Source organism: Onychostoma macrolepis, chromosome 16, assembly GCF_012432095.1.
Source record: "Onychostoma macrolepis isolate SWU-2019 chromosome 16, ASM1243209v1, whole genome shotgun sequence".
NCBI lineage: Eukaryota > Metazoa > Chordata > Actinopteri > Cypriniformes > Cyprinidae > Onychostoma > Onychostoma macrolepis.
The window spans coordinates 17,693,456-17,703,924 of NC_081170.1; the positions used below are offsets into that span (position 1 = coordinate 17,693,456).

Here is a 10,469-nt window from a genome sequence, read left to right on the forward strand (position 1 = left end):
TATTTCTTTAAAAACTGTAGGCAGTCAGTTAGATCATTCTCCACCTTTGACACACTAGACTGCTCTTTATGGGTTGCCTTTTGCTTGCTTAATTAAGGTAAAATGATCCTTAATATTAAGTTATATTACGGATTTGATTGCACTGGCAATATCAGATGAGAATAAAACTTGAACTGAATTGAGCTGTATGGTGACTGTTGTCTTCTGTAGACCTGCTTTACAGCTTAATCAAATTCATTTTATAATTGATGAACTTTACATTTATTGAACTGAACTGGATCAACGCTGAACTCATGCTGAGTGATAATAATAATAATAATAATAATAATAATTACAGCAGAATTTGAATTTGCCATTAAATGAATGAAGCTTGCATCATTGACGTTATTTTCCTCTTTATCACTGTGAATCTGCTTTGAAACATTCTAATGACTTGCTAACGTTGCTAGATGGTTGCATGGGTGTTCTGGGAGGTTGCATACCTGCAGGTCTCTTTGACATTTTAAATGGAATTTTCTTTATTCTTTTTAACAAAGGGTGAAAATAATGTCCCATTGGTAATAATATATACACTACCTCTCCTCAATGAGCTGCTGGATTTGAAAGATCATTTATGTGTACAAATGCAGGAAAGGTTATGCTCCCAGTTTTAATGACCATCATTAGGGGGATGTTCGCAAAGTATTAGCAAATATAATAGTAATATTTGTCTTACATTATTATTATTAGCAGTAGTAGTAGTAGTAGTATTTGTTTTATTCACACTTTCAAACAAAGCTAAATTATTATTGCTCCTGAACTACTATATAACTATTATAAAATCACATTGCAGTGGATATGACAGAAGCTAAATTTCCATGAACTATGATCCAAATAACTAAAGGTGAAAACTGTATGAAACTAGTTATCAGTGACAAGCAGAGAATGAGCATATTCTTTGATTTCTGTTCTATTGAATTGCACATTTCTTGAACATATTTGCATTTTTGTTCAGACCATGTGAATATGTACACTGTAAAAAATAATTGTAATTTTAACTGTAAAATTTTGTAAAAACGCTACTGAAAAAAATATATACTATATACAGGGAAAAACTGTAAAAGATCTAACCAGTCATTTCATGTAATTTTACAGTAACATGCTGTTAATTGTACAGTTTTTAGAAGTAAAAAAGAACAAATAAATGTAAAATTTACAGTCAAAAACTGTAAACGGATATTCCCAGAATTCCCTGCGTGACACTCCACATTTGAAAGTATTTTGTTTAAATAATCATGTTTTTTTTAATAGTTTTTGTTATTAGTTGTGTACATTTGGGCTTTATGTTACATCTTCTGTTGTTTAATGAAAGTTTATTGCATTATTTAAGTATCATGTGTGTTACCATGATGGTGTTTTGTGTTTGCATGAATGACTCTGTGCACCTTCTATATATTAGTATATACTTCTGCTTGTGGCGAAGCTACTTGTGATGAGCTTTGATTCTTCATGTGGCTTTCTCTTTTATCACCTGCATTATTATGGTGGTTGTCGGTATGTTAAAGGTACAAAACAGATTTTAATAGCAGTGTGCGTTGTTGAATTTACTGGTTTACATTCAAATTTTCTTGTAAATTACAGTTTTATACTGTCAAATTTACAGTTTTTCTGTATTTTTTACAAAATTATTTTGTGTTTTCTAAAAACCACAGCTGCCAAAATTATTTTGTAAAAACTGCAGATTTTTTTTTTACAGTGTACATTAAAGAATGTAATTCTTATGTTTATGTCAGACTAGAGAGGAACTGTGGAGCTCATCATTGGTCATTACAAGAGTGCAATGCACTTGCTAACACTGACCTTTCAGGTCTGGAATAAACAGTTTAAATAAATACCTTACATTATGTTTTTGTTTTGCTATAGTGCACATTTTAGTTCAGCACAATCAAAATTCAGGTTTGCATTTTCCAGATGTTTTTATTTAGAGTCTTGTTGTTTCTTTATGAGGCACATGAAATCACATAATTCATACTCTATTAATGCTGGACTGGATGTTATTTATTTTTCCTGCACTGAACAGAATGGTATCAAATACACAGATACAGTATATACATGCAAAATCTGCACCGGCATGCTGGACACACAGCTGTCAGATAGTTTCAGATTCGGATCCATTATTGAAGCAATGAAAATACATGTTTGCTGGGTTGAAGGAGTCAGTGGTTGACGAGCTACAGACTCTAACCCTCATGAGGCAGGACGGTATCCAGCACTGGCTTGATGTTGGTGATTGCTTTGTCCAGGTGTTCTCCAATGTAGGGCCGCAGATAGTAGCCATAAGCACCGAGAAGAGCCATGCGAGCTTTGTCCACAACAGGCTCGAGCTCGCTGGCCAGACCGCTGGAAGAAGCACACAAAACATAATAGATTTACTCACACGGAATAACTGGAATGAACAGCATTAGAATGATATGCAGTAAGGGCCGGGATGACTAGTTTGAGGCAGCCCTCACCCCATAATTTTGATGGCGCTTTCCACTCTTGGCCTTTTCTGCATTTCTTCAAAAAATTCTTTGGCTTGTCCTCCTGTTGATGAGCTCTCTAGTGCTGGTTGAATGGTCTCTTTGGTCTTTTCCCAAGCGTTGACAACCCTCTTAAGGAAAACTGCCTTCAGACCCTCATATTTCTCCACTAACTCCTTGTCAGGCTCGGGCCAATCCTGTGCCCAGACACACACTGACACTACAAGAGGAAGAAAAGACCTTGAGAATGATATAAACGTGCCATGTGCCCATCTTAAACCATGTTTACCCACATTATAGAAGAGTTCCTGGTTACTGTGTATATGTAGTCTGGTTTTATCATGGAGACATGTGAAAAAGGATAGTTTGGACCAGATAAAGGTCTACATGACTGCTTGTGTGTCTAGTAAATCGCTGTTCCCCTTAATATGGCTACATGCTGAGATGCCACTTGCATGTCAGTCATTCCTTTATAGAATTAATTTAGGATAAATGGGAGAGTCTTTTTTGGCAAAGGGTCCCAGTTCATCCTACTAAACTAAATGCAAATAGCCTGGTGACTTCTGTTATTTTACTGCTCATTTGTTCACTTCAAAACAACTAAATCTGCCTCAGATTTCCAGTAAGTTCATAACCTTGCCTGATGAGCAAAAAGAGATGAACAGGCCTCAGGCCTGCTGTTCTAATATGCTAATATGTCTTATTCTTTTTTTGCAGTTGTCAACAAAGAGAGACAAAATTTCAAGAACTAGTTTTTACCTTGGAGTGCAAGAATGAGAGCAAATGTCAGCTTCATCTAGGAAAGGAGACAGAAAAGTAGACATGATATACTTGCTGAACATGTCAGTGAATGTAAACATCACCAATTCTCAATACTTATTCATTTGAAATATGCCCAAACCAAGGATTTGACTGCAAAAACATTCATGAAACACGTTTAGTGCAGTTTTAATACAGTGTTATGCATTTGGAAAAAAAGAGAGAGAATGCATTTCATTTCTTTTTAAAATAGCGATGTAGTTTTGCCATTAAATCTTAATGCATGCATGTATAAGAGTAACTTGGTGAAGACTCACTTTACCTTGTGCTAGGGAGATTCCTGTAGATAGAAATAAAGGACTGGAGTCAACAGCAGTGGCTGTGTCTGCAGTTATATTGTCTACCGTCCATCCCTATATCTGCCTGACCGCTTGACCAAACAAACGTCATCACGCACACACTCAATAACTCAAAATCAATCACACACTCTTGCTGCATGCACACACCCACCCACGCGGGTGGACCTACTGTTCCTACAGGGCAAACATGTACACCATGGTTTGCCTACTCAAAGTCCACTGTTCCCTTTTTGTGTATTAATAAGGCATAAGAGGATACTTATGAAACCACTAATCGAGGATATTCATGTGCTCTCAGTGCTTGTTAAAACATTAAAGATGCTAAACATGAACTTTAATACAAAGAATCCTAAGGTGCATTCAAAACAAGACCCCCAAATATAACGTTCCCCATCAATATAAAAGCATTTATATTTTTAGGATATAGTATAGTATATGTTTATGTATATGCATTAGGACTATTTTTGGCTTTAAAGAAAAAGTGTGATATTATGTAAAACTCTATAATTGGCTTTTATGTTGTTACTGGTCCAATTTCTGCCATTAACAAACCATTAACTACGACCTTTGCCTCAATAAACTACTAATTCGCTGTTTATTAATAGTTAGTAAGGTGGTTGTTTAGGTATTGGGTAGGATTAGTGATGTAAAATATGGTCATGCAGAATATGTGCTTTATAACACTAATAAACCATAAAGCCAATATAATAAGCATGTTAACTAATTACTAGTGAGAATTGGTCCCTATACTAAAATGTTATCAATTGTGACCCTCTCTGTGAAATCCAGGCTAAAGTCTCAAAATCTAATTATGAGATGACAAGCATCAAAGTTGGATTTCAAACATTAATTTCACTATAATTTCAATCTTTGACATGGCCTTACTCAGTCAATATTAAAGATATGAAGGTTAAACTTTCACAGAATGTTCTTTACCTTATGAAAGATGATTTTTTTGTAGAAAACAGTAAATCACAAAAAAAGGACTTTAGCTGGGTTTTCACAGAGAGGGTCACAATTATTCAAACATAATATGGAAACTATTTACCTTTTTTATTAACTATATCTTTTTTTCTACCCACTAAGAGAATGATATTAGATTATATCAAATTTACTTGTAAATTTACATTTTCAAAGTGCGTATGGTTCAGAAGAAATATTTAGTTGCTTACAGTTAATTACAGTTAATATCGGTGTCTCTTCTATACACAGAAGTATTGAATACATTCAAATAAACATAAAACATTTTTTAACTTATTCAGCACTAAATTGACTGATTGTGCTCAGACAGCCGTTTCATTTTTGAGTGCCAGAATCAATGTACACAAACTAATGAGGGTTAAGCAAAGGCTGTCCAAAGGTTGTGAAAAACTTTCCACATGCCAAATTGACAGAAGCAGACCCTAGTGATCTTTCCACTTTGGAACATAACGTATCTAATCTACAACCTAAGGACCTTTTTTTTCTTCTTTTTTCATAATATTAATTCTATTAAATGTAATTATTGCTTCCATTCATTTTCCATCTTTTTTTTTTTTTTTTGTCTTTTATCTTCTTCCTTAACTTTTCTTTCTGTTTACTTCATTCACTCATGCATTTCTCATGCAAAGAATCCACAATCAATTTTTTTTGTAACATTATCCATGTTTATTAATTTGTTGTTAAATGGAAACATACAGAAAAATAACTGAATTATTATTTTATAATCTTCATATAGATATGGGTATTGTGTAATTGCACTTTCTCTTTAGTTGTGCATTATTACAATGGCATGACTACATTGGAGGTATGATTTGGTGTATTAATTCCAAAATATCTGTATCCTGAAAATTGGGATTGGGAATGGTCCCTGAAGAACTGCTTTGCTTATTGATCTTGGGTTGATCTGAAGGAGGGCACTCTGCTTTTCACTCTCTCCCACACGGAACTTGCACGGTCTTTTGCCCACTCCATGTAAGGGTCAGTTACAGGTTTGAGATGTTCCTCATAGTACATGCCAGCAAAACCAGCCACTGTGTTGCCAACATTTAGAACTTTAGTCTTTGTGTCCCTGTAACAAACACACAAACAAACAAACAAACACAGAAGTAGAACAAAATGTACAATAAAATGTTCATACTTGCATATGCATGTATAGGGTGCATTTTATGTAAGAATGTAGCAGTTAATGAACATCTTTAGTTGTACCTGTACGCTTGCTTTGCTCTTTCAATAAGTCCAGCATTGTCTGGAGCAGGAGTGGGCAATGGATTGGATGATGCCAAACACACTAAGGGGCCATAGATTTAAAGATTTAGAAATATGTTGCATGATAGCAATATTTCTGTTGATATTTTTAGACACATAAATATAAATAAATAAAATATACATGCATATATAAAGCCAGACCTTGCAATGTCACAACCAGAACAAAGAAAATCAATCTGGACATCTGGAAGAATAATCAACTGAATTAGCTATTTGGTGATGATAGATCTGGAATTGCTTACATGTACATTATTACAGTAAACCTTAAACATATATAGTAAATATGTACCTTTAGCATTAATGCAGTAGAAGTAAATGTAGTCTTTTTTTCTTCAGACGAACTATCAGCTGGATTTCAGAGACTTTTGTAAAGCTTACAGTTGCTTTTGTGATGAGCTTGTCTACGGTTCAGAGTTTTCTGTGAAGAATGATATCTTGCTGCAGTAAAGCATTATTTGAATCAATTTACATTCTCAGAAACAGGTCACACATCATTTCTGAGCAGGCACTGCCTGCTGTTTACAAATTTGAGCAAAAACGACCAAATTTGGAGATTGTGAAACAAATATTTTTTTACTATAAATAAGAAATGTTGGGAGAAAAAAAATCACAATTATATATTTTAGCAGTAGTTTTGTTTGTGGGGTGTCCACTTGATGAAGGTGGGGTTGGGGTCTGATTTATTTCTTTATTAATAACGACTATACGCCTACACTTAAGGGGAGACACTACAGGCAAAAACACTGTTTTTTTATGCACCTGTCAATTTTGAGATTTTGGGCTTTTTGGTTTTTCATAAAGTGTTTTTTCAGACTAGTAGAACGAAAACATCCAAAAGACACTGTTAAGTGTTTCTTTTATAGCACTTTATCTATTTGTGTCAATAGATTTCAATTACAATACATATTTTTAAAGGCCGTTTTCTCAAAATGAGTTTTTTCTCCCACACTGAGCCATAAATCTCCACTTCAGTAGCACTTACACACACCAAACTTTACATTTTTATTCCTGTCTATATCCTGAAGGTTTTACAGAGGATTTGTTCATATATAATTTGCTTGATTATATACAACATTTAATCCCCAAAATTGTCAAAATATAGTGTTTTCTGTCTGTTCTAAGTATTTTCTGAATTATGGAGTGACAAAATGAGATACCCAAAATTCCCTCTGTAAAAACTTTTGATTATAATATGTCAAAAAAATTAAACAAGAATCCAGTGTTTAGATTTTTGTACTAGAAATGTATGCAAATTAGTGCATATTTCATTAAATAATGCCTCATTTGCATATTTAAACCTAACATTTTAGAAAACTTGTAATACAAAAAATGTTTGCAATTATCAATGTAATCAATCAACTAGGTAAGTAAGGCGATAACTATTAGTTATTTTTTTACCCTATTCACCTGCAGTGTCTCGCCTTAAAAGGCAACTCTCTTTCTCTCTATTACTTTATTGTATAAGAATGATTCTTGTTACCAGTTGCTTTTTTTTCTATGACTGTTAGCACAAATCGAGAATGTTTCAACCTTGATCCACTGAGGCACTGAACAGAAAAACAAATTTACATTTGTTGCATTTAGGCCAGAAAATTCAATAGTGGGATGTAATTCAAGGAAAAGGGGTCCATTCGACTGCTGAACTGGATAGACTGATATTAATCAAGGGAATGTACTGATCATTAACTGAGGATAAACAGTGACTTTACCCTCATGTGGTCTGATGTTAAAAGCCCTTTGACCTTTACATACTGGTCTACATATTGTATATTGACTGATCCTTTATTAATTGTTATGTTGATGCTGTGTCTTCATTTAAGTATTTGCCTAAATATTGCTCTTTATTTCTTATAGAAATAAACTGCCAAAACTGACTTAATGATTTCATGTAGCATATTGTAGTTATGTAGGTTGATACAAATAATAAATATGAATTCAAATAATTTATTTTCAAAATAGTTCAATATTCAGTTGTTGGATTGTTAATATGAACACATTTTAAATGATCAGTCTTGCAAATAATGCAAAAAACATTGGTTCTGTTTCACTGTTTATTCTTTTGAAAAAATTCAGAATGTATATTTAGATTTTACATTTTCTCCCACAATATGTAACAGCATCCCACAAAATTGCAAACTATTTTACAGATTACACAAATGACAAGGAGATCATCAGTTTTTGAATATGTACTGAACTGTAACAAATGCACCAGTTGGCACAACAGGGTGGGGGTGGTATCACATATCACACAGCAATTGCATGATTGCAGGGAAGAAGGGTATAAGGTCATTGGTTTTCACTTTAATTTTAATTGAAGGTTTCAGACAGCTTCTGCTTCACCTTCTCATACTGCTCACTGAACCAGTTCCTGCCAAGACAAAAACACCAATTCATATTAGAAAAAGCTAACTGGCAGTTAGAAATTGAAGCAACTTCTACACCAGTGCAAAAACAACATGCACATCCTAATAACACATTTGATAAAAACAAGTATAACTTGTAAAGTTAATAGATTTTTATGAAACTAAAACAAAGTTAATTATGATAATCTTACTTGGTTTTAATAGCAAAATCGCTCTTATCAAGCTGTTCAAAGGTGGTCTTGGTCTTCTCTGTCAGGTCATCTGCAATATCCTTCACCTGGGTCTGGAATTTGGCGAATTGCTGCTCCAGTGTAGGCTCATCCTGGGCCTCTATTTAAATGTAATTTAGACATTGTAAATGTATAAATCTCATTTGTACTTATATGATATTAAACGACTAAGAATTGTTGTTTAATAGGTCTTGAGAATATTCAAGAGTTTGTACACTGTAGAAGCATCAGAGGGAAGTTATTACCTGTGTGTACAGCAAGTACAAGCATCAGCACGGCTGCAGCCAGGTACAGTTTCATCTTTGCAGTCTTTCCTGTAACATACAGAGAATAAAACGCGATTAGAGCCAGCGATGACAGACATTAATTGGGTAAAATTACATAAATAAATGTAAGCCTACGTCACATCCAGAGTGTATAGGAACTTCGTAGCAAACTGGTTAAATATTATGAACGAAATGTATTTTGTATGTATCATAAGAACTATCTGCTTGAACAAGAAATTTAATCACATATGATATTTATGTGTTTAAGACACGAAGACGTTCGTTTCAATAATAAAAATAAACAAGATGAACACACAACCGAATTATAACACATCATGTTTTTATATTTCCATTTATGCGCTCATTCTTGTGCTTGTTTTCCACGATTTCAAAGCAGGTACTGTTATTAAATGTTAAATGCTGTTTTTAATTAACTAACAAGAATAATTAAAAGCTGCTGCATTTACCGATGATGGCAAACAACGACGCCTAGATGTCGCTAATATGCTGCCTATTTAGCCTACTTACTGAACTAAGACAAGAAGGTTTATTCTGTTGTTTCAGTATAAAACTCGCTGGATTCGCATCGTACTTCGTTTAAAGGTTTAGAAAGTTTAGAAACAGGAATAAATGTAAGCTGTCATACCTTTCTTGCAGTCCTCAAGAGAAATGGGTTGAGATTGTAATTCCCCACAGATGGCTTGGCCCTTTATAGCGGTACTGAGCTGACGTAGTGTGATAACACCACCTCTGACCTATCAAGACCTCCTGCGATCACCCTATGTCCCTCTCTGTTGATCTTCTTTCTATGTTTTGCTATGTCACAAATGGCTATAGTGAACATCTTTTAAAGGTGAGTAAACACTGTTTGCCATAACATCTGTATTCCCAGAAATTCTGTTTAATTATTCCTGAAAAATTGCACAGTCACAAATGAAACAATGTTACAAAACAGTGGGTATTTTCTTTATCTGGCACCCTGATGCCCTGGATGGCACAACGTCCACTCATTATCAGGGATTTTACAGTTACATGCTCTTCTCAACACACACATTTTCAAAACTATCCTAAAAGTCAAAACAACAGTATCTGTGTACTTGAATCTTTTCTCAGTCACGTTAGGAAAAACTCAGTATCTACGCAGGGAGTATTTTGCTTTACTGGTTGAGTCATTCCGGATCTGAAAAAAGTATCTAAAATGTTAGTTCCCATTATAGTTGAGAGTAGTTTCTTTGATATCAGCTTCATTACTATCTATTCAAATTAGTCAATAATGACCACATTATGCTATTCAATGTAAACATTTCTCAAACTGGAAGTAGCGGTTGGAGGAACCTCTAAGAGAGAATGCACTGTTTCATTGTGTCTACCAGATGAAAAAAGATAGGAAGTAAATTGCCAACATTTCAGCAATTTGAGCAACCTGAGTTCATGTGACGCTATCTAAGCCTCCACTCACCATCCACTTCACTGTCTATTCCTTACCATAACACTAAAGAGGATCTTTTTTTCCTAATGAAGGCAGCATGTGATCACTGTCCATACTATCTCACGTGTCTTCCTGGATACAGTGAATGCTGGATGTTTGAACATATGTGCAAATATTAACCTTTGTTGTTTATCCTCAATTTAAAACATAATGTATTTGTGGTTTTCATCACAAAATGAGCCAATCTGGAGGCGGGTAACTGGAGTTTTTTTTTCTTTTTCTTTTTTTTTACGCAATGATACACTGATTTAGTCC

General features: G+C 34.3%; 3 protein-coding genes across 4 annotated transcripts; all 3 read right to left on the reverse strand.

The window, feature by feature from the left end:
• Positions 1 to 1,936: 1,936 nt before the first annotated feature.
• On the reverse strand, positions 1,937 to 3,703 carry apoa2 (apolipoprotein A-II). 2 transcript variants are annotated; one of them, XM_058747112.1, is made up of 4 exons: positions 3,583 to 3,703; positions 3,261 to 3,297; positions 2,493 to 2,721; positions 1,937 to 2,379 (listed from the first exon to the last, which is right to left on the reverse strand). In XM_058747112.1, the coding sequence occupies exons 2-4, from the start codon at positions 3,295 to 3,297 to the stop codon at positions 2,220 to 2,222; spliced, it is 426 nt and encodes a 141-aa protein (XP_058603095.1). In that variant the 5' UTR covers positions 3,583 to 3,703; the 3' UTR covers positions 1,937 to 2,219. The 2 variants fall into 2 exon arrangements, with proteins under 2 accessions (XP_058603095.1, XP_058603096.1); XM_058747113.1 differs by having other exon boundaries at positions 3,578 to 3,658.
• A 1,539-nt stretch (positions 3,704 to 5,242) lies between these two features.
• On the reverse strand, positions 5,243 to 6,284 carry apoc4 (apolipoprotein C-IV). The gene is made up of 4 exons (XM_058746073.1): positions 6,156 to 6,284; positions 6,008 to 6,050; positions 5,807 to 5,888; positions 5,243 to 5,669 (listed from the first exon to the last, which is right to left on the reverse strand). Exons 1-4 carry the CDS (start codon positions 6,162 to 6,164, stop codon positions 5,486 to 5,488), a joined length of 318 nt encoding a protein of 105 aa, XP_058602056.1. The 5' UTR covers positions 6,165 to 6,284; the 3' UTR covers positions 5,243 to 5,485.
• Positions 6,285 to 7,903: 1,619 nt separating this feature from the next.
• apoc1 (apolipoprotein C-I) lies at positions 7,904 to 9,461 on the reverse strand. The gene is made up of 4 exons (XM_058746074.1): positions 9,372 to 9,461; positions 8,705 to 8,773; positions 8,421 to 8,559; positions 7,904 to 8,234 (listed from the first exon to the last, which is right to left on the reverse strand). The coding sequence occupies exons 2-4, from the start codon at positions 8,757 to 8,759 to the stop codon at positions 8,174 to 8,176; spliced, it is 255 nt and encodes an 84-aa protein (XP_058602057.1). The 5' UTR covers positions 8,760 to 8,773; positions 9,372 to 9,461; the 3' UTR covers positions 7,904 to 8,173.
• Positions 9,462 to 10,469: the final 1,008 nt, after the last annotated feature.

What these genes read in the sequence shown, in the direction of transcription:
- apoc1 (XM_058746074.1), bottom strand. Translation starts at nt 8,759, where the DNA reads ATGAAACTGTACCTGGCTGCAGCCGTGCTGATGCTTGTACTTGCTGTA. An exon ending in TGTACTTGCTGTACACACAG is followed by an intron (nt 8,560 to 8,704) that starts GTAATAACTTCC and finishes ACATTTAAATAG; the next exon opens with AGGCCCAGGATGAGCCTACA. An exon ending in GATTTTGCTATTAAAACCAA is followed by an intron (nt 8,235 to 8,420) that starts GTAAGATTATCA and finishes TTGTCTTGGCAG; the next exon opens with GAACTGGTTCAGTGAGCAGT.
- apoa2 (XM_058747112.1), bottom strand. Translation starts at nt 3,297, where the DNA reads ATGAAGCTGACATTTGCTCTCATTCTTGCACTCCAAG. An exon ending in TCTCATTCTTGCACTCCAAG is followed by an intron (nt 2,722 to 3,260) that starts GTAAAAACTAGT and finishes TTCCTCTTGTAG; the next exon opens with TGTCAGTGTGTGTCTGGGCA. An exon ending in AGCGCCATCAAAATTATGGG is followed by an intron (nt 2,380 to 2,492) that starts GTGAGGGCTGCC and finishes TGCTTCTTCCAG; the next exon opens with CGGTCTGGCCAGCGAGCTCG.
- apoc4 (XM_058746073.1), bottom strand. An exon ending in TCTGGTTGTGACATTGCAAG is followed by an intron (nt 5,889 to 6,007) that starts GTCTGGCTTTAT and finishes ATGGCCCCTTAG; the next exon opens with TGTGTTTGGCATCATCCAAT. An exon ending in AGAGCAAAGCAAGCGTACAG is followed by an intron (nt 5,670 to 5,806) that starts GTACAACTAAAG and finishes TGTTTGTTACAG; the next exon opens with GGACACAAAGACTAAAGTTC.